Raw genomic sequence first — 23,078 nt, 5'->3', positions numbered from 1 at the left:
CAAAGTAGACCCCTGGGTCCTTCTTCCTAGTCTGTCATAGTCTGCAAACTCAGCTGAAACCTATCTGCCATGGGTGACCCTGCTGGTATTTGAATATCAGTGGTATAGCTTTCAGCATCATAGCAACACGCAAGCCCCCACAGTACAGCAAACTGACAGAAGCATGGGGGGCCTTTCTTCGGTATGATCTAATTAACACAACAAAGAAAACCCTATTTCTAAATAGGATCACAGATACAGGGGCTAGGATTCCAATACATACTTGGGGGGGCACAATTCAATTCATAACAGTAATTGATGGAAGCTGTTGCAATAGGCACACTGAGAAGTCTCTGTGGCTTACTAAACAAAGGTGCATTTCTGCTCACATCCCAGTCTGACTTAGGTGGGGGTTTCCTGTGTGGCTCCTACTAAGGGAGACTCTGTCACAGGCTGCTGGATCTGGCAACTCCAGTAGCCCCTGACTGCCTTGGCCTGAGAATGACATTCACTCCCTTCAGAGAGTGCTGGGCTGTTACCTACGGCTCTCTCTGCTGAAGCTTGATCTTGGATACCTGCTCCTGCAGGCTGACCTGGCTGCTGTGTTGCTGCCTAGAGGGAGTGGGACAGGGGAGGATTGTGGCCCTGCACTCAGGCCAGTATCTCCCTGGAATTCTTTTTGAAGTGAGAACGTTCTGTAAAGGGATATATTGGTTGTGTATCATCAGCCAGCTTAAGCCATCTCTTACTAATGAGAAATGAGACCTGTTTCTTCCTCTTTCTTTTTCCTTTTGTTGCGAGGCAGCGAGTGACAAGCACATCCAGTGGCTCCTAGGGGCAGATGGTGAGGTCTGGGTCTGGATCATGGGAGAGGGCCCTGGTGACAAGCCCTACGAGGAGATTTCTGAGGAGCTGATCACAGAGCGGGCACGGCTGCAGGCGCAGAGGGAGGCCAAGGAACTCTGGTGAGAGGCGCAGAGGGGCGGTGGGTGTGCTGGGTGGGACCTGAGCCCAGAGCCTTGGGGTGAGGGCTTGCTGAGGACAGGAGCTTTTATGAGGGAGGGGGGAGGTGCCAGGCAGCTGGCTGGCTATTTTGAGCTCTGAACAAAGCATCGTAGCCTGGCATCAGGTAGACCTTGTGGGTTCAGATTCTAGCTCCACCAATTTGTAGTTAGCTGATCTGGGGTCTCAGTTTTCACATCTGTGGTGTGGGCATAGCCCTCTCACAGAAATATGTTTTGGGTTCACTGAGACTACATTGACATGCTTTTCTCTCCGTGGGCTGTGCAATATGTTTACGATATGTTACCCCAGTTTGCATTCACTTTTGATGTCTATTTGCTCCTCTTTATGTCACCCACACTTTGCAGACAGGATGGACAGCTAAGCCCTACAGTGAGGTCTGGAGTCAGGCTCCTTTCATTAACAACTTTAAAAAAATTTTCACCAAACTTGAAAAACCATATGCAGTTGACTGTATTTTCTCCCCAATTTTTAATGCATGTTTTAATTGTAAAACATGTAAACAATACTGTAAACTACAAAAGAATAAAGAACAACTCAACATCCCCTACCTAAGATAGCCACAGTGAGCATTTAGGTGACACACGATTTGTAAGCTGCTTTATTCACATCATAACAAATTGATTAATACAGCTTCACAGCATTATTTAGGATTACTGTATAGTTCTCCATTATATAAGAAACCTAATTTATTGGTACTATTGATGGACGTTTGGGTTGTTTACTATTTTTTATACTTTAAAAATCCTCTGATGAACATCTTCTACATACACCTTTATAAACCTGAACGAGAAATGGAATTCCGAGTCTTGTTTTCATTGCTTCCGAAATGATTCTGCTGATTTATACTCTCACACCTGAGAGTGTCTTCTATTTCTCCACACCATTGCCGACATTGAGTTTTATTGACCTTAGCTATTTGCCATCCTGATAGACCAGAAAAAAAGTTGCTTATTATTTTTATTTGAAGCTCTGTTTTTACTTGGTCCTTCAGTTGCTCACAAGAGTTTATACCTGCTGGTGCTCTCTTGGAAGGAAACAGAAGGAGGCAGAGATCACTAAGAAGTTCCGGGATGCACTGGCCAATGAGAAAGCCCGGATCCTGGCTGAGAAGTGGAAAGTGGAGATGGAGGACCGCAAGGCTGCCAAAGTACTGGAGGAGCGGATCCATGAGGAGTTCAAGGTGGGCCAGTGGATGTGCACTGTGTACAGCCACCTTCTCTAGCCCCCAAGGCCACTGAGGCTAACATCTGGTCTTGGGTATTGGTCAACACAGGGTGCTCCTTGAGAAAGCCTCTCGTGAGAACAGAACTTTCGCATGATTGAACAGGAAGGAATGTGATACACCATTTAGGCCAATCCACTTCTGTTTGTACAGATGAGGAAACTGAGGGTCAGACAGGGAAAGGGACTTGTCAAGGCCACATGTAGCACAGATTGGGGACAGAGCCAGGATCAGAACTCAGGCCTTCTGCATCTCAAACCAACAGTCCTGAAATGAGGCTTGGAAACAGAGCTGGTTTTGGTCAATTAGGCCTGGGATCCAGTTTCAACTCTACTGCCTACTGTTGTGTGAACTTGGGAAACTTGCTGCGCTTCTCTGAGCCTTAGCTTTCTTGTTAATAATATTAGATTAAGACAACAGCCCATTTGAGGTTTTTCTGAGGATTCCAAGAGATGATGTACGCACATTTTCTGGCCCAGGATAGGGAGTCATTAGCTGGAGAAGGTAAAGGAGTTTGACTGTCCTCTCATAAGAGGCCTAAGTTACCTAAAAAAAACATTTCTGGTTCTCCATTTGAAATTTTCTTCTTTTTGCTATAGAAGTAATACGTGTTTTTCTTTTTATTGGTAGAAAACCCAGAAAATACAAGTAAGTAAAAAAGATGAAAATAAAAATCATGACTAACCCTAATAATGTATTATTTTGTGAATTATATAGTCATGGCATTTGCCCTTCTTTAAATTGTTTGAAAAAAAATTTTTTCATAATGATTAGATAGTGAGGACACTGGCCTTTTAAGATCACGTATATTGCAAATATTTTTCTAAAGGTGGTTATTTTAAAAACTTGATTATAGTGCATTTGGATGTACAGAAGATTAACACTTAAAAAAATTTTTTGATTGTACTTTAGATGAAGGTTTACAGAACAAATAGTTTCTCATTAAACAGTCAGTACACATATTGTTTTATGACATTAGTTAACAACCCCATGACTTGTCAACACTCTCACTTTTTGATGTTGGAGGACCTTTTTTTTTTTTTCTGGTGAAAATAGACATAGCCAAAGTTACACCATTTCAAAAGTTTTTACATGTACAATTCAGTGACATTGATTACATTCTTCCAGTTGTCCTGTTATTCTCATTATCCTTTTCCAAATTATTCCATCACCCTTGTCTTCAACTCACTGCCCCCAGGCTTCTCATCAAAGCTTTTGAGTTGCTGTTGTCAATTTGATCTCACATAGATAATTCTTTTTTTTTCTTTGTACCTAAGATGAAGGTTTACAGAATCTTAATCATTAGATTAACACTTTATTAGCCAAATCTATCAGTCTTTTCTTTACTACTTATTTGTTTCACGCTTAGAAAGATCTATGCCACAAGTCTGTAAAAATACTAATTTACTTTGTTTTATATACCTTTTATTGTTCCATTTCTTTACATTTAATTTTCCTTCATCTTGGGGTGTAGTGTGATATAGGGCTCTGTCTTAGTTATCCTGTGCTGCTATAACAAAAATACTACAAGTGGGTGGTTTTAACAAACAGAAATTTGTTTTCTCACAGTTTAGGAGGCTAGAATTTTGAATTCAGATGCTATTTCTAGGGGGAAAGCTTTCTCTCTCTGTTGGCTCTGGGGGAATGTTCTTACCTCTTTTCAACTTCTGTTTCTTGGTTCTTTGGAGATCTCATGTGGTGTGACATCTATCTTCTTCCATCTCTGCTTGCTTCTCTGTGCCTAATCAGCTTAGTTTATATCTTAAAGGTGATTGGCTTAAGATATGCCCTATACTAACATGGTCTCATTAACGTAATAAAGAAAACCCTATTCCCAAATGAGATTACATCCACAAGTATAGGTGTTAGGAATTACAGCATATATTTTTGGGGGACACAATTCAAACCATAGCTCCCACCTTTTCCCCCCAAAATTCAGGTCCTTCCCACATACAAAACACATTTACCCCATCACATCATCCCAAGAGACTTAAATCAACTTGAGTCCAAAATCTCATCTTCTTAATGATCTAAATCAAGTATGGGTGAAACTTTGAGCTTATTCCATCCTGGGGCAAAATTCCTTTCCGTCAGTGGACCTCTGAAACCTGAATGCAAGTTACCTGCTTCCAAAGTGCAATGGTGGAACAAGCACAAGGTGGACATTTCCATCACAAATGGGTGAAATTGGAGGGAAAGAAGGGATATCTGGCACCAAGCAAGTCCAAAACCCAGCAGAACGAATTACAGTAGCTCTCAAGGCTTGAAAACAATCCTCTGTTCTCTGGGACCACCTGGGCAATGGCCCCACCGTCCAGACTCTGGGTATTGGCCATGCTTTCTGGATTCTGGGTGGAGGCCCTTCAGCCCTGGGCTTCAGCCTCCCCTTCCAGGCCCACTGGGACAGCTACTCTGCTCCCTCGGCTTTGGGTGGCCCTAGGAGCCTTGGTTGCACAGTGGTTAAGAACTCAGCTTGCTAACCAAAAGGTTGGCAGTTCGAACCCACCAGCTGCTCTTTGGAAACGCTATGGGGCAGTTCTACTCTGTCCTATAGAGTCACTACGAGTTGGAATTGACTCTATGGCAATGGTTCTTGGTTTTTATTCTCTTAGTCCATCTGAATGGATCCCTGATGGTGTAGTGGTTAAGAGCTTGGTTGCTAACCAGAAAGTTGGCAGTTAGAATCCACCTGTTGCTCCCTGGAAACCCTATGGGGTAGTTCTACTTTGTCCTATAGGGTCTCTATGAGTTGGAATGAAGTGGTGACCCCACCTTCTCGGCCGTGTCAGACTCCATTCTCCTGCCCCTAGGGCATGACAGCCCTGCCCCCTCAGCCTTGGGCCGGGATCTCATTCTCTTGGCCTTTGGGCAAGGCAGCCTCGCCCCCTCAGCTTTGGGGGCAGCCCCGTCTTTGGCTAATCTGAACAGCAGCCCCACACTCCAGAACTGAGTTGGTAGAGATCTTACCCTTTGAAACCTAGGAGGCTGTGGCTCCACGCTTTAAGACCTAAGACACCTTGGCTTCACCCTTTGAAACTGAGGCAGCTCTGCTTCCCATGGTCCTTCCCATATTTCTGCTGATCTCTGAACTGCTCCAGGGATGGTCCTTTTCTTTTCTTGGAGGACAACAGATGTAGCTCCTTTGGCCTGTTTCTTGCCTATAAAATTTCAAGAGGCAGACAGCTTTTGTTTCTTTCATCCTGTCTCTGTCTCCTTCAGTCTAAGCTGATGGATTTTCTGCTGTGGTAGTTGGTTGGCTCCATCAGTCACAGGCTTAATCTCTTTAACAAAAGATTGTGTAGCCACATCCTTGGTGAAAGTTCTAGGACAAATGTTCTCAGTTTGTACAACAAAATTTTCCAAATTTTTAAGTTTTGTTTTCATTTTGCACTGTTTATTTTTAAGTCTATGTCTTTCCTTTCATATTTTACTGTAAGTGGCAAGTAGAAACCATGTGGCCCCCTTATGATCTTGCTTAGAAGTCTTCTCAGCCAAATATCCAAGTTCATCACTCACAAATTCTATCTTCCATCAAACATTTGAACACAATTTAGACAAATTCTTTGCCACTGCATAAAAAGCATCACCCTTTTTCCATTGTTCAATCACATGTTCATCATTTCCTTTTAGAGCCTCACCAGGAGCACATTTAACGTCCACATTTCTAGCAACATTCTGTTGATTGTGCCATATGTATTCTCTAAGATGATAGAGACTTTGTCTTCACTTCTTTCTGAGCCCTCATCAGAATTGTCTTTGATGCCCATAATTCTACCAACAGTCTCTTCAAGGCAATCTAGGGCCTTACTATGAAGCGCATTGAAATTCCTTCAGCCTCTAGCCATTACCCAATTCGAAAACCACTTCCACATTTCAGGTATTTGTTAGAGTAGCACCCGATTCTCTGGTACCAAATTCTGTCTTAGTTATCTTGTGCTGCTATAAGAGAAATATCAGTGAGTGGCTTTAACAAACAAATTTATTTTCTCACAGCTGAGGAGACTAGAAGTCCAAATTCAGGGCGCACGCTCTAGAGGAAGGTTTTTTCTCTCAGTTGGCTTTGGGGGAAGGTCCTTGCCTCTTTTCAGCTTCCAGTTCTTAGTTACTTGGAGATCTCATGTGGTGTGACATCTATCTTCCCCCATCTGTGCTTGCTCCTCTGTGCCTAATGAGCTTGGTTTATATCTCAGAAGTGATTGGCTTAAGACACACCCTACACTGATATGGTCTGACTAACATAATAAATAAAACACTATACCCAAATGAGGTTAAATCTACAAGTATGGTTGTTGTTAGGTGCCATCGAGTTGTTTCTGACTCATAGCAACCCTATGGGACAGAGTAGAACTGCCCTGTAGGGTTTCCAAGGAGCAGCTGGTGGATTTGAACTCCCAACCTTTTGGTTAGCAGCTGAGCTCTTTACCATACTACACCACCAGGGCTCCACGAGTATAAAAAAACCCACTGCTCTCGAGTCTATTCCGATTCATAGTGACCCTATAAGAACTGCCTCACAGGGTTTCCAAGTGTTACTGCCGAGGGCACGGAGGCCCTCTGGACTCAATGGGTCCTTGTCTTTCTCTTGTAAGAATACACGGAGGAGACAATTTTTTGAGTTCACCTCTAACAGGTTTATTTTACTTGTGACAAGTAAAAGGAGTCAGTAGGGGTTCATGCCACTCCAAAAGACTGACTTGAAGTGGGGGAGCAAGGCTAGGCTAGAGCTTATATGGGTTTGGTGGAGATAATAGAGCAATGAATATTCAGTGGGTTTCTTTGAAGGGGTGGGTACTTCTCGGAATGGCGGTGCATACCAATTAGGTTGCGCACGCATCTGGAATCCAAGATGGAACCTGCTGATATTTAAGATGGAGTCCCCTCAGCAGCCCTTGGCATCCCTTATTATGGGATATGACACAGGAGCACTGATCTTCTGTACTACTTCGCCCCCTTCAGTGGGCCAAAGGAGGTCAAACAGCAGTCATACATTATTCTTCTGTGCATGCAGAGTCTGTAAGAAGGGGGAAGACTAGAAAAACACTAAGGAGGAAGTAATAATTCATGGGTTGTTCTAACCTTATTTTATGTTGACAAGATGTGGTTCCTGTTTACCCAGCTTCTAGGTGGTAATCTTTTAACAGCTCTTTTATTCCGTCAGCACAGCTAACCCTATCTGTCTCACAAGGAGCACCTGGTGGATTCGAACTGCTGACCTTTTGGTTAGCAGCCGTAGCTCTTAACCACTATGCCACCAGGGTTTCCAGGGTTAGGAATTACAATATATATTTTTGGGGGACACAAATCTATGCATAACAGGCTGTAACTTTATTTTCTTCTAAATGATTGACCAGCTGTCCCAGCATCATTAATTATGTAATCTGTCCTCTACTTTCTCATTGGATCTGCTGCCTTAATTGTATTCTTAATTCTTACTTCTCATATGTACCTATGAGTTGGATTCAATGGCACCTAAGAACAACAACAACAACAACAATATGTACCTGGGTCTCTTCATGGATTTTCTTCTCTGACTGATTATTCCTGAATCAGACTAAATTGTCTTATATTATTGTAGCTGTAAAATAAATTTTAACATTTTTTGCGATAAGAAGTCTGTCATTACTCTTCATTCCAAAATGTCCTTGGCTAATTTCATCCATTTTTTTTTTTTTTTTTTGGCCAGGGAAACTTTTGAATCATCCTGTCACCACCACTCTCTAGCTCCCTCCCCACAACCCTCTCCCCACAAAATGCAACAAACCCAAAAACCACATAGTGATTTTCATTTGAATTGTATCAGTGTTATAATTGCACTTGTGGAGAAAGGACACTTTTACAATAGTGCATGATCTTGTTCAGGAATGTGGTATATTTCTTCTATTATTCAAAACTTCTTTTTGTCTTTTGGTAAACTTGTTTTCTTTTTTTAAAAAAATAACTTGAACCCACTGCCCGTTCAATCTCAAACACTATTAATAACTTACAAATAACTATATGTTCCACGTTTCTTTTTAAGTTAAACCTTCTTGTCGTTAGGTGCTGTTGAGTCGGTTCTGACTCATAGCGACCCTATGTACAACAGAACGAAACACTGCCCTGTCCTATGCCATCCTCACAATCATTGTTATACTTGATCCCATTGTTGCAGCCGCTGTGTCAATCCATCTCGTTGAGGGTCTTCCTCTTTTTCACTGACCCTCCACTTTATGAAGCATGATGTGCTTCTCCAGGGACTTATCCCTCCTGATAACACGTCCAAAGTATGTGAGACGTAGTCTCACCATCCTTGCTTCTAAGGAGCATTCTGGTTGTACTTCTTCCAAGACAGATTTGTTCATTATTTTGGCAGGCCATGGTATATTCAATATTCTTTGCCTACGTCACAATTCAAAGGTGTAAATTCTTCTTTGGTCTTCCTTAAGTTAAACATTAGGTTTAATATATTTTGTTGCTATTGTGAATGAGATTGTTCCCATTATTTTTAAACCTATTGCAATTGATAGTTTTATATTTATTTAGTTATTGACCTCCTTATTTTACTTTCTCATAAGTTATACTTTTGTAGGGGATATTCTTGAGTTTTTAAGTGAAGCAACATTTACCTCCAAAACTTTTTATTTTGAAAAAAATTCAAACATACAGATAAGTTGAAAGAAAAATACAGCGAATACTCATATATCCTCCACTTAAATTCACCAGTTATTAACATTTTGCCACATTTGCATTTTCCCTCCCTGTGTACACACACACACTTTTTTTTGGTTTGTTTTGGACAACCATTTGAAGAAAAGAAGTTGCAGATATCATGACACTGTAACCACGGGGTTAGCAAACGTTTTCTGTAACGGGCAGCTAGTAAACATTTTTGGCTTTGCAGGCCATATGGTCTCTCTTGTAGCTACTTAACTCTGCCTTTGTAATACAAAAGCAGCCATAGATAATATGTGAACACACGGGTATGTCTGTGGTCCAGTAAGACTTTATTTACAATGAAGTGGCCCATGAGGCTTAGTTTGCTGACTCCAGCATTAATCGTTAAGTCCTTCTCTATTTCCTATGAATAAGGACATTTTCCTGCAGAGATATAATAATCATTATCACACCTATTGAAATTACCAATAATGTCATAATATTAGCTAAAATCCAGTCTATAAGTGAAAAGATATTCAGTTTATATTGTTGAATTTTGCATATGATTTTTTATGTCTGCTGGGGAAGATAATCAATTCTTTTTATATATTTCAGCTATGATAATCACCTGTCCCAATTACTGGCTTCTCTTTAACCCAGATGAAGGCTGAGCCCCAGATACTGGGAAGGTCTCCTGGGGAGGAAGGTTAGCTCGTGGGCTCAGTTCCCAAGATTATGGAGGGATGCAGTTACCAGCAGAGATTTTCTGTCGATGGTCCCCTTGGGAACCTCGGTGGTAGAGGGGTGATAACTGTGGGATGAGCTGTGTCAGGGCACGTGGACGAGTCAGTGAGGCCATCTGGCCAGGCCCTTACATTCACTGAGAGACTCAAATGCAGGCTTTTGGTGTTTGTTATTTCTAAATGAGATTATAGTTATTATATGTTTGTTTTTGTTTTAAGAATAAATTTGCTAAATGTCAATATTTAAACTTTAGTGCAAACAGTATTCTGATTTGGTATGTCTTCATTGGGTGAGCCTCAGAAAGGCAGGCAGCCTTATTAGGGTCCTGTGTATTAGCTCAGGAATACTGGCTCCTGGACACTGATGACGGACTGTCTGGTGTATGAGCTGGGGTATTTTCTGTCAGAGCTGCCTGTAAATGACTATCCTTGTGTCGTGATGAGCTCTTCATCACAGGAAATATTTAAGCAGAGGCTGAAACATTATCTGAAAACGTTTCTGTGGCAGATTAAATATGGCTGGTGGCAAATTCTTTGCCATTCCTCCCTTTGAGGAACCAAAAAACAAACAAACAAAAAAATCTGTTGCCATGGAGTAGATTCCAACTCATGGTGACCCTATGTGTTACAGAGTAGAACTGCTCCGTAGGGTTTTCAACGACTGTAATCTTTACGGGAGCCTTTCTTCTGTGGCGCCGCTGGGTGGATTCTAACCACCAACTTTTTGTTAATAGCTGACAGCAAACCATTTGCACCACCCAGAGACCTCCTCCCTCCCCTTGAATTTGGGCTGGGCTTGTGACCAGCTCTGACATGTAGAATGACTTGTGGCTTCTGAGGACAGGCCTTGAGAGATCTATGTTCCCAAGCTTGCCCCTTGGAATGCTCACTTTTGGAAGCCAGCTGCCACCTGAGAAGCCCTGCTACCCTGGGACCACCATGCTGTAAGGAAACCGGGGCTGGTCATGTGGAGAGAAAGAATATGTGGAGGAGCACGAGGCAACAGACATGTGAGTCGAGCCTTCTGAGTCCCTCCAGCCCATCCCAGTGACTGATCCCAGCCACTGAATGACCACATGGAGCAGAAGGGCCACCCAGCCAAGCCCTGCCCAGATTATGAACCTCCAGAATCATAAGCAAAGAAAAGAGTTGTTGCTGTAAGCCACTAAGTTTTCTGGTAGTTTGTGATTCAGCAATAGATAACCAAAACTGCTTTCCCAAAGGGAGGTATACACTGGGTTAGAGATCGCCTTAGATAATTTTTATACTGTCTTTCAGTACCAAGGTTTTAACATTCTGTGAGTCTTGCATGCAAGAATGCACCAACAACTTTATTTATTTATTTAGCGAAAATACTAAGCGCAGGTTGTTTAGGAATATAAACTCGCTGCTCTCAAAGAGCTTACAGGGTGCCAGGAGAGAGACAATTCTGTGAGCAACCCTCAGCCTGACCACTTCCGGGGGACCATAATGGAGGGTGGAGTCCACCCAGGAGTCTGGGCATGCGCGGAGGCAGGAGCTGGGAAGGGATATGTGGAACCATGAATGGCCTGTTGGGTAGAGGAGAAAAGTATATGATGGGTGGAACCAGACTTAAACCTGCCAAGGTAGGTGGGGGCCAGACTGTGGAGTTCTTGAATGCCCAGTTAAAGAGGTAGACTGTCCTTACAGGCACAGCAGAGTCCGCGAGGATCTTGATCAAAGAGGGCATGGTGAAATCCAGGTTTTATGCTAACTGGTGGCTGTGGTGAGATTCAAGTGGTCGAAGTCTGGGGCAGAGAGGCTAGTTAGGGGATTTTGCATGGGTCCAAGTGGCAAATGAGGAGCACTTGGACAGAGTCTGGGCCTGTAGGGATGGAGAGACAGGGATGGACACAGAGACATGGTGATGGTGCAGTCAACACTGCTTGGCAGCCATCAGATACGGGGATGAGGGAGAGTGAAGAACCGTGCGCAGCGTGCGCCTGAGCCCCAGGCGGAGGGGCGAGTAGGTGGTACACCGCCTGCCATGGGGTGCTGGGGAGCAGGCGCAGACATGGAGTTGCTTTAACACAGAGAAGAGGGCGATGGGGTGGTGGCTGGAGAGAGGAGAAAGCATCGAGGTGTGGAGGGGGGGACACCTCCAGCAGTCCGTGTTGAGGATGTAGGTGGGTTCTGCTAAGGCTCCTAGTCATGGAAAAGATAATAGTGAAAATTCTTTGTAGAAAATAGAAGACAAAAACCAAAATCCCTGAACCTTTGCAGGATTAAAGGGGAACTTCAAAATAGAAGTACACTGACAGAAACCTGTGTTCGTTTTGTTTGTAATTGGTATGGCTGGTGCCATTTGAAATTAATTTACATACATATAAAAGTGTTCCTTTAGAAGGAAGATGGTGGGGCCCGGTAAAATTTGCAATTTTTTTCTGCTTTCTTAACTCATAAGACTGCTTTTGGGTGCTTCTCCCTCCGCTCAAGACCACAGAACTCAGGTAGAACCATGCTGTCTCCCTCTGTCTCAGGTCCTGGGACCTTCCTCCCCACCTCCAGTCCCCTCCTCTCCTACCAGTTTCCCTACTAAGGAATAGAAACAATTACATCTTAGATTTCTCTCCACTTTCTATCCAAGGCCACTCTGGTTTTGTTTGTGTTCCTTTGAACCCTGGTGGCGCCGTGGTAACTGAGCTATGGCTGCTAACCAAAATGGCGGCAGTCTGAATCCCATGAGTTACGAGGAGAAGGGGGATTGAATAAACTGAACAGCTCCTTGGGCTTCAGGCTCTCCAGTAAAAGGCAATCGATTCCTAGGACAGAGAAAAGTGCTTGCATTTCTGCCCTTTAGCTGCCTTCGACGTTGGCTGATAAACATCAGAAAGATGGACTTTTCTTCAGTGATCTCAGGTGGGTCAAGGGATTCTGATATGAGCAACAGCAACGATAGGTTTTAGGCAATTTTAGCCATATGGGGTAAGTCATTTTAGTAGGACTGTGGAGAGAAAGATGCAATACCTTTTATTTGTAGTTGCGAAATGTTTTCTTTTGTCCTCACCGTCCTCTAGAAGAGACTACCTCTGTACAGAAAATGGCTGGTTATTTTCTGTGAGACCGGAGGGTGCTGCTGGCCTTTGGGGCTGCCTGGTGACGTCTCAGTTTTGGGTGAGAGGACTGAGTACACAGCGACACCGCTATTTAGCTCCCTGCTTCCTGTTAGCCATAAGTGGTTGGAGTGGGAGCACTGTCCTTTGATGTAGTTAGGTACCACTTGTCAATGGTGTGCCAGCCATGACCCTTCTCTGGGGTGCTGTTTTCTTATCTGGAAAAGGGGGTTGGACTAGGGATTGACGCCCCTCTGGCTCCTTGCCTGGTGCCCTGAGGGCTGAGTGAGGTGGTGATGCTGTCAGAGATGAGGGATTCCTGGGTGGGGAACAGGAAGCCCGCTGTGCAAACTGTGAAGTGCTGTGCCAGTGTGATTGTGAGGGGTGATTTTTGTGCTACTTGGATGCTAGTAAGTGATGAAGGTGATATGTGGCTTTGAGGTGAAACTTGGCTTATTATGCTTCGGAGTCATACAGACTTGGGTTCCAATTTTGTGTCAGTCTTTAACTCTCTATTCTGGTATTTTCCATCTTAAACGAATGAATGAATGAACGAACACACCCATTTCTATGATAATCCCACCTTCCCCTCCCTTTTCACAGAAACATCCTGAAAGGGCTATCTGATGTTCTCCACTCCCTCCCTTTGCGCTGATGGCAGCCCCTCCCTTCCCCTGGGACGCCTGTGTCAAGATCTCTTGCTTCTCTGTCCTTACCTTCTGTGATGTCTTGCAGCCTATGGCTCAGTTTCCTTCTCCTTTTTTTTTGATATTCTTTCTCCTCTTGGCTCCCACAACAGACATCACCCCTCTGTGTTTTCACCTTACCTCCGTGGCCTTCCTTCTCAGTCCCTTTTCTGGCTCCTTCTCTTCTCTCAACTCCTAATTGTTGGAGTGCTGGTGATGCTTTGGCTGTTTCCCCTTTCTCTCAGTGATACCATTAAGCCCCAGGATCAATATGCAGATGACGTCCTGTCAGTATCTTTAGCCTGATCTCCCTTGAGCCCCAGGCTCATCATCCACGCCCCTGTCTACAGAAGCACCTCTTGGATGTCAGATATGTACCTCAAACACATCCAAAATAGAATTTTGACTTTTTTTCCTCCATCCACAGTGGATAATTCTATCCTCAAACATGCCAACCCCATTAGTGAGGTTGAAGTCTCTGCATTTGTGATTCCCTCTGCATGGAAATTTCTTCTCGGCCATATTCACTTAGCTGTCTCCTTCTGGTTATTCAGGTCTCAGATCACATGTTACTCCTCCTGAGACGACTTCTGGTCACACAGCCAAAAGCAGTCTCCTAGATTCTCTCTACAGAGTCTCTGGGTGGTGCAAATGGTGAAACTCTTGACTACTGGATAGAAGGTTGCCAGTTTGAATCCACCCGGAGGCAACTTGGAAGACAGGCCTGGCAAGCTGCTTCAGAAGGGTCACAGCCTTGAAAACCCTATGGAGCACACTTCTGCTCTGCACACGGGAGGTCACCATGAGTCAGAATCAACTGGATGGCAATTAACAACCACAACAAGACTCTCACTTACACTATTTTAATTCTCTGCACAGTTTGTTATTTCCTGACTTTCACTTTATTTGTTTAGTGTTTGTCTCCCACTGAAAGGTAAGCTCTGAGAGGGTGGGGTGTGTCTGTCTTGCCCACTGCCATGTTGCCAGTGCCTGGAACAGGCCTGAACCTTGGATGGGCTCAGTGAGTATTTGGTGAATGGCGAAATTCAAGAACCCTGCTGGTGCAATGGTTAAGTGCTCGGCTGCTTAGGAAGCCCTATAGGACAGTTCTACTCTGTCCTATAGGGTCACTATGAGTTGGAAGCTAGTGACAGCATACAACAAAACAGATGAAGTCACTCAATTTCTTTAGCCCTTAATACCCAACTCAGAGAGTGGGTCATTAGAAAGTTGGAATTTTGTCTATTTTTTTCTTCTAAATTTATTTTTTGTTGTTGTTGTTGAGAGTATACACATCAAAACATACACCAATTCAGTAGTTTCTACATGTACAATTTAGTGACATTGATTACATTTTTCGAGTTGTGCAACCATTCTCACCCTCCTTTTCTGAGTTGTTCCTCCCTCATTAACATAAACTCATCGCCCCTTAAGGTTCCTATTTAATCTTTCGAGTTGCCATTGTCAATATGATCCCTATATATAGTTCTTAAAAGAGCTTAACGCTCAATGCAGACATTTTCTTTTTTTAATTGTGCTTTAAGTGAAAGTTTACAGCTCAAGTCAATCTCTCGTACAAAAATTTATACACATATTGTTATGTGACCCCAGTTGCTGTCTCTATAATGTGACAGTGCACTCTCCCTTTCCACCCTGGGCATCCTGTGTCCATTCAGTCATCTCCTGTCCCTTTCTGCCTTCTCATCCCACCTCCAGACAGGAGTTACCCATTTAGTCTTGTGTATCTACTTGAACTAAGAAGCACACTCTTTATGAGTATTATTTTATGTTTTATAGTCCAGTCTAATCTTTGTCGGAAGAGTTGGCTTTAGTTCTGGGTCAACAGAGAGTCTGGGGGGTCATGCCTTCTGGGGTTCATCTAGTTTCAGTAAGACCATTAAGTCTGTTCTTTTTATGTGAATTTGAGTTCTGCACCACAAGTACTCTCTGTTGTGTTCCTCATTGGTGGTAGCCGGGCACTATCTAGTTCTTCTGGTCTCAGGTTGATGGAGACTCTGGTTTATGTAGCCCTTTTGTCTCCTGGGCTAATATTTTCCTTGTGTCTTTGGTGTTCTTCATTCTCCTTTACTCCAGGTGGGTTGGGACCAATTGATGCATCTTAGATGGCCTTTTGCAAGCTTTTAAGACCCCAGATGCCATTTCACCAAAGTGGGATGTAGAACATTTTCTTAACAGATTTTGTTATGCCAATTGACCTAGACGTCCCCCGAAACCATGGTCCCCAGACCCCCACCCCTGCTACTCTGTCCTTTGAAGTGTTTGGTTGTGTTCGGGAAGCTTCTTAGCTTTTGTTTTAGTCCAGTTGTGCAGACTTCCCCTGTAGTGTGTGTTGTCCTTCCCTTCACCTAAGATAATTCTTGTCTACTATCTAGTTAGTGAACTCCCCTCTCCCTCCCTCCCTCCCCACTCTCGTAACCATCAAAGAATGTTTTCTTCTGTTTTAAACCTTTTCTTGAGTTCTTATAATTGTGGTCTCATACAATATTTGTCCTTTTGTGACTGACTAATTTCAGTCAGCATAATGTCAAGGCAGACATTTTTTACTAGTTAAGCTAAACTATTGTTTGGTTTTAAGAAGAGTTTAGGGAATATTTTTGGTTTGAGGTTTAAAGATTATCTCAGGGCAATAGTTTCAGGGGTTCATCTACCCTGCATGGTTCCAGAAAGTCTGGAGTCCATGAGAATTTTAAATTCTGTTCTGCATTTTCACGCTTTTGATCAGGATTCTTTTATGGAATCTTTGATCTAAATGTTCAGATATAGTAACCAGGTACCATCCAGTTCTTCTGGTCTCAATGCAAAGGTGGGAGCTGTTCATGTAGGCAGTTAGCCACATATTCCATATCCTTTCCTGTTCTTGACTTACCTTCTTCCTCTGCTGCTCCTGGTGCATAGAGACAAATTGTGCCTTGGATGGCCGTTTGCAGGCTTTTAAGACTGCAGGCACTACACAATGAACTAGGAGGTAGAACAGAAGTACTAAACAAATTATTCAGCCAATTAATTGGGATGTCCCATGAAACCATGACCCTAAACATCCAAACCAAGGAACCAAATCCCATGAGGTGTTTGGTTGTGCATAAGCAGCCTCAGTACAAAGAACAAGAAAGAGCACTTGGAAATTACAAATGCAATAGCTACACAAAAAATTCAGTGAAAGGTTTGGAAGATAGTCAGTGAAATCAACCAGGAAGTAGAATAAAAAAGACAAGCGATGGAAAATAAGAGAGATACAATAAGGCATTTAGAGTATCAACTCAGGAAGCCCAGCATTTGACGAATAGGAATTTTAGAAAGAAAAAAGAGAAACGAGAGGGGAAGAAATTGTCAAAGAAATCCCAAGCAAATATGTATTGGAATGGAAGGATGTGAACCTCCGGATCGAAAGCACCCTAAGTGCTCAGCACAAGAAATGAAGGAGAATTTACCAAGGCTTACCATTTAGGAAAGCCCCGAACATCAGTGATAAAGAGAAGACACTAGATGCTTCCAGAGAAAAATTAATGCCCCAAACAGAAGAATGAGGATCAGAATGGCAGTACTGGATGCTGGAAGATGAAGAAGTAAAGTCTTTCACATTCTGCAGGAAAAGGGTTTGCAAATTTTATGATCAGCTAATCTAGCAGTTACTTGTGACACTTTCAGACAAGTAAAGACTCAGAAAATGTCTATGTGTCTTTCTCTAAGAATTATTGGAAGATGTGTTGCTGCCAAATGAGGGAATAACCAAAAAAGAAGACATGGGGACAAAGGACCAGGGGTTCAACCTCAGGATGCCCCAGAGCAAGTCCTGAGATCTGGATGGCCACCAGTGCAGACTGGAGAAGAAGGGGATACAGCCCTGGGGAGAAGGGGAGCATCTCTTGGAAAAAGAGAACTGCTGTATTGCCTGTTATAATAAGAAGCATTTGCTTAATTACAGAGAAAGATTGACTATAGATTGGAGAGAGATTTGAGAAAATTCAATGTTCAACTTCAAGATAAAACAACCATTAAATCAGGAAAAAAAAAGTTAAAGGAAAAGTAGTCATACTACCATACTTTACTGAATCTAAGATGCCATTAATTGTAAAGTGCATCATTATTTTTTTATTACCGAGACAGAAAAAAAATGCTGCCAATTTAAAAGACAGGTCCTGGGTTGTGAGACATACTCATATTCCAGAGATATTAAAAAGTTAAAAATGTGCTGCTTAGAACTGCCGAAAATAGCACCCTATTTGGCTTTGCAGTGAACTATATTTATACTGATTATCGATTTAATCACAAATGGTGATGTAAATTTATTGCGAGAATTGGGAGAGAAGTATGAGTATGTACTTGTGTAAACACTCCTTTACTAAAAAAAGAAAGGAAGTAATGTCTAGAATTGATCAATCAAGAATTAGCAGCGTTATTCAGAACATGGGTGTAACTACCTGAAGGAACAGCCAAAGTAATTTAAAGAGGTGGCCTCTGAATACTGGCCTGATGGGGGGGTGGGGTGAAGTGCTTTAGAGAACTGCTGTTTTTCATTATAAGCCTTTAGTACTATTTGATTCTTTTCACATATGCATGTTACTTTGAAGTAAACAATGGTAGAGGGAAGCACACACATACACACACACGATGTTTTTGGAGTTTAAAAATGGGACAAAAATGAGAAACATTTAAGGTCCCCAAACATGCTCTCTCCCTGAAATAGCTTATCATGACATTGGTTAAGTTATAATCATATCCTGCTTAATTGGCTCCCAGGAATTACAGGCACACACATACACACCACACACACACACACACACACACACACACACACACACACTAGAAGCATGGCTAAGGAGTCTGCTCATCTTTGCAGAAAGCCTTTGAGTTTACACGTTGTTCCACATACGTCAGCCCATTTGATCCTTACTGTAGCCTTGTCAGTCAGGTGTAATTCCTGCCATTTCACATGTGTAGAGGCTGAGACATGGGGGCCACTGTTGGCCCGCCCCACCATGTGGCAACTCAGTCATAACTGGGCTGCAGAATCACAGAGGCACTTCTCCTCCCTCATGGAATGTCAGTGTCACCTGCTGTCATTCTGTCCCCTTGATGTTTTAGAGGAAAGAGGAAGAGGAGAGGAAGCAAGGAGAAGAGCAGATCCGCCTCCAGGAGGAGCGCAGGGCAAAGGAACTCTACTGGACCCTGAAGCAGGCCCAGATGCAGAGCCACGCCAGTGAGAAGGAGGAGCGCGAGTGGGAAGAACAGTGTGAGTAGAGCTGGCCTTTCCCACACACCCTCCACCCACCGGCTTGTTAGCTCACTTATCAGTTCAGTTGTTCACTAATTGTCTTTACCAAGGGCCAACCATGTGCTTGGTTCTGCCGAGGATCCATGGGTAAGGACTCTGCCCTCAAGGAGCTTATGCTTTAGCAGGGAAATTTTCTTAATATTAAAAAATAAAAATTGACATTTCTTGAGTAACCAATAATTTCCTGACTCTGTGCTAAGACCTGGGGACCCAGAGATAAGGAATCATGGCCCTTGTCTTGGAGGAAATAGCTGACGGGAGGAGATAGACACACAGACTTTGAGAGAATGTACCACATGTAGTTGGAGGTCAAAACTGCTGTCCTGGTGGTGTTCCAGATGAGGAGCATTATGAGACTTGATGGAGAAGTAGGAGGTATCTGAGGCAAAGAGACTGAAAAGAGTCCTCTAGTCGGAGGACCAGTATGTGCAAAGGTGTGATGACAAAGGGATGTGGCATGCTTAGGAAGCTGGAGATGTGTGGGGTGGCTAAGGCTTGGAGAATGTAGGGGTGGTGAGAAGTTAAGTGGGAAAGGGCAGGTGGAACTAGATTTGAAGAGTGGATGGTGGGAAACTTCTAATGGCAAGTGACATGATTAGGACCAGGTTTTGGTGTGAGACAGAGGAGGAGGCTGTTGCAATGGCACAGGTTAGAGATTATTGGGACTAGGGCTGCAGCAGGGGCTGGAGAGTAGGGATGTGAGGTGCCTTCCTCTGACAGGCCCTCTGTTCCTCAGCACTTCTTAACCATGTGCCAGATTCTTTAAACAGAACTAGGAGGTAGAACAGAAGTACTATTTTTGGGCTAATTAACGGATATCTCATGAAATCATGACCCTCAACCTCCAAACCAAGAAACCAAATCCCACATGGTGTCGGGTTGTACATAACCTCAGCAGCTACTCTTCTTTTTTTCTGTTGTTGTAAAAATATCTACCACACAACATTTGTCGATTCAACTTGAGTGACATCAGTAATGTCAATTGATTGTGCAACCGTTACCCTTAATCAGTACTGATTTTCCATCGCCATAAACAGAAACTCAGTGCTCCATAAGCAATACCAAAAAAAACCCAAACCATTGCCGTCAAGTCGATCCTGACTCCTCCCCTTTTCCCCCTTCCCTCCAACCCCTGGTAACCACTAATAAACCTTGGCCTCTATATATTTACCTGTTTTTATATAAATGAGGTCATGCAATATTTTCCTTTTGTGATTGACTTATTTCACTCGACATAATGTCGTTAAGCTTCATCCATGTTGTAGCATGTATCAAGACTTCATTTCTCTTTCTGGCTGAATAGTATTGTATGTATGTACCATATTTGGTTTATCGATTCATCTGTTGATGGGCATTTAGATTGTTTCCACCTTTTGGCTGTTACGAATAGTGCTGCAGTGAACATCGGCATACATATGTCTGTGTTCCTGCTTTCAAGTCCCCTAGGTATATTTCTAGCAGTGAAATTGCTGGGTCATATGATAGTTCTATTTTTAGTTTTTTTGAGGAACCACTGCACTGTTTTCCACAACAGCTGTACCATTTTGCGTTCCCACCAGCAATGGATAAGGGTACCAATATGTCCACATTCTCGTCAACATTTGTTATTTTCTTATTCTTTTTTTTTTTTTAAGTCTTAGAAATCCTAGTGGGAATTAAATGGTATCTCATTGTGGTTTTGACTTGCATCTCTCTGATGGATAAAGATATTGAGCATCTTTTCTAGTGTTTTTTTGTCATTTGAATATCCTCTCTGGTGAAATGCCTATTTGAGTATTTTGCCCATTTTTTAATTGGATTATTTGTCTTTTTTTGTTATTTAGTTGTTCAAGTTTTATATGTATTTTGATTATTAGATTCTTATTGGACATATGATTTCTGAAGACATTCTCTCAATTGGTAGGTTGTCTTTTCACTTTTTTGGTAAATTCTTTTGATGAACAAAATATTTAATTCTTGTGAGGTCTTATTTATCTGTTCTGCTTTTTGCTGTTCCTGCTTTTGTTATTGATATATCAGGTAATCCATTGTTAAAAGCTAGGCCCAACAGCCTTGTGCCTATATTTTCTTCTAAGAATTTTGTGGTTTTATTGTTCGTTTTATAAGACTGTCTAATCTTTGGCTGAAGGGTTAACTTCAAGACTGACTTTAGTACTGAATTAAAAGCGTGTTCGGGGGCCATACTCTCAGGGGTTCTCCAGTATCTGTTAGACCAGTAAGTCTGGTCTTTTTTTGTGAGTTTGAATTTTGTTCTATATTTCTCTCCCACTCTGTTCGGGATGCTCTATTGTGATGCTTGTCAGAGCAGTTGGTGGTGGTAGCCGGGCACCATCTAGTTGTTCTGGACTCAGTCTGGTGGAGGCTGTGGTAGTTGTGATCCATTAGTCTTTTGGACTAATCTCCCTGTGTCTTTGGTTTTCTTCATTCTTCTTTGCTTCAGACGGGATGGACCAGTATCTCAGATGGCCACTCAAGCTTTTGAGACCCCAGACACTGCTAACCAAAGTAAGATATAGAACATTTTCTTTATAGACTATGTTATGCCAATTGAGGTAAATGTCCCTCAAGACCATGGTCCCCACCCCTCAGCCCAGTAACTTGGTCCCTCAGGAAGTTTGGATGTACCTCTGGAGTTTCCATGCCCTTGCGTTGGACAAGTTTTGCTGGCTTCCCCAGCATTATGTACTGTCTTACCCTTCACCAAAATTACCACTTATCTGTTGTCTAGTTAGTGTTTTTCCTTCCCCACCCTCTCTAGTAACCATCAAAGATTGTTTCTTTCTGTGGTTAAACCTTTTCTTGAATTTTTATAATAGTGGTCTCATACAGTATTTGTTGTTTTGTGATTGACTTATTTCACTCAGCATAATGCCTTCCAGATTCAACTGTGTTGTAAGATGTTTTGATTCATAATTGTTCTTTACTGTTGTGTAGTATTCCATTGTGTGTATGTTGTTTATCCATTCATCTGTTGATGGGCATTTAGGTTGTTTCCATCTTTTTGTTATTATGAATAATGCTGCAGCGAACATGGGTGTGCATATATTTATTCGTGTGACAGCTCGTATTTCTCTAGGATATATTCCTTGGTGTGGTATTGTTGGATTGTATGGTATTTCTGTTTTTAGCTTTTTAAGGAAGCACCATATCGTTTTCCAAAATGGTTGTACCATTTTGTATTCCCATCAGCAGTGCATAAGAGTTCCAGTCTCCCCACAGCCTTCCAACATGTGTTATTTTCTGTTTTTTTGACTAGTGCCAGTGATGTCGGGGTGACATGGTATCTCTTTGCAGTTTTGATCTGCATTCATTTCTCTAATGGCTAATGATTGCCAGCATTTCCTCATGTGTCTGTTAGCCGCCTGAATGTCTTCTTTGGTGAAATGTCTGTTCATATCCTTTGCCCATTTTTAAATTTGATTTTTTGTCTTTTTGTTGTAGAGGTGTTGGATTTTCCTATAGATTTTAGAGATTAGATTTTTGTCAGATATGTCATAGCCAATTTTTTTCCCCCGGTCTATAGGTTCTTTTGTTACCTTTTTGGTGAAATCTTTTGATGAGCACAAGTGTTTAATTTTTAGGAGATCTAAGTTATCTAGCTTATCTTCTGGTGTTTGTGTATTGTTAATTATGGTTTGTATGCTATTTATGTTGTATGTAAGAGCCCTCTAGCGTTGACCTCATTTTTTCTTCCATGATCTTTATAGTTTTTGGTTTATATTTAGATCTTTGATCCATTTTGAATTAGATTTTGTGTATGGTGTGAGGTATGGGTCCTGTTTCATTTTTTTACTGATAGAGACATCCAGTTTTGCTGCACTATTTGTTAAAAAGACTGTCTTTTCCCCATTTAATGGACTTTGGGCCTTTGTCAAAGATCAAGTGTCTGTAGGTGGTACATTTCATTGTACCAGTACCAGGCTGTTTTGACTACTGTAGCTGTATAGTAGGTTCTGAGGTCAGGTAGTATGAGGCTTCCTACTTTCTTCTTCTTTTTCAATAATGCTTTACTTATCTGGAGCCCCTTTCCTTTCCATATAAAGTTAATGATTAGTTTTTCCTTCTCGTTAAAGAATGCTGTTGATATTTGCATCAGGATTGCATTGTATTTTTAGATTGTTTTTGGTAGAATTGTCATTTTCACAATGTTGAGTCTACCTATCCATGAGCATGTATGTTTTTCCATTTATGTAGGTCTCTTTTGGTTTCTTGCAGTAGTGTTTTGTAGTTTTCTTTGTATAGGTCTTTTACATCCCTGGTTAAATTTATTCCTAAGTATTTTATTTTTTTAGGGGCTGTAATAAATGGTATTGTTTTCCTCATTTCCTTTTCATAGTTTATTTATTGGTGTATAGGAATCCAACTGATTTTTGTATGTTTATCTTGTATCCTGATACTCTGCTGAATCTTTCTATTAGTTTCAAT

General features: G+C 42.1%; 1 protein-coding gene across 1 annotated transcript in view; it reads left to right on the top strand.

Annotated features, from left to right (window-relative positions):
- Nucleotides 1-23,078, top strand: part of SH2D4B (SH2 domain containing 4B) — a 196,880-nt gene that overhangs the window by 90,759 nt on the left and 83,043 nt on the right. Inside the window, exons 3-5 of the mRNA XM_004386526.2 lie at nt 785-944; nt 2,038-2,185; nt 18,464-18,611. Of these exons, the coding sequence (XP_004386583.1) occupies nt 785-944; nt 2,038-2,185; nt 18,464-18,611 (456 nt within the window). The remainder of the gene's footprint in view (nt 1-784; nt 945-2,037; nt 2,186-18,463; nt 18,612-23,078) is intronic.

This window comes from Trichechus manatus, unplaced genomic scaffold, assembly GCF_000243295.1.
Source record: "Trichechus manatus latirostris isolate Lorelei unplaced genomic scaffold, TriManLat1.0 scaffold00166, whole genome shotgun sequence".
Lineage (NCBI taxonomy): Eukaryota > Metazoa > Chordata > Mammalia > Sirenia > Trichechidae > Trichechus > Trichechus manatus.
This window is presented reverse-complemented; position numbering and strand designations above follow the sequence as displayed.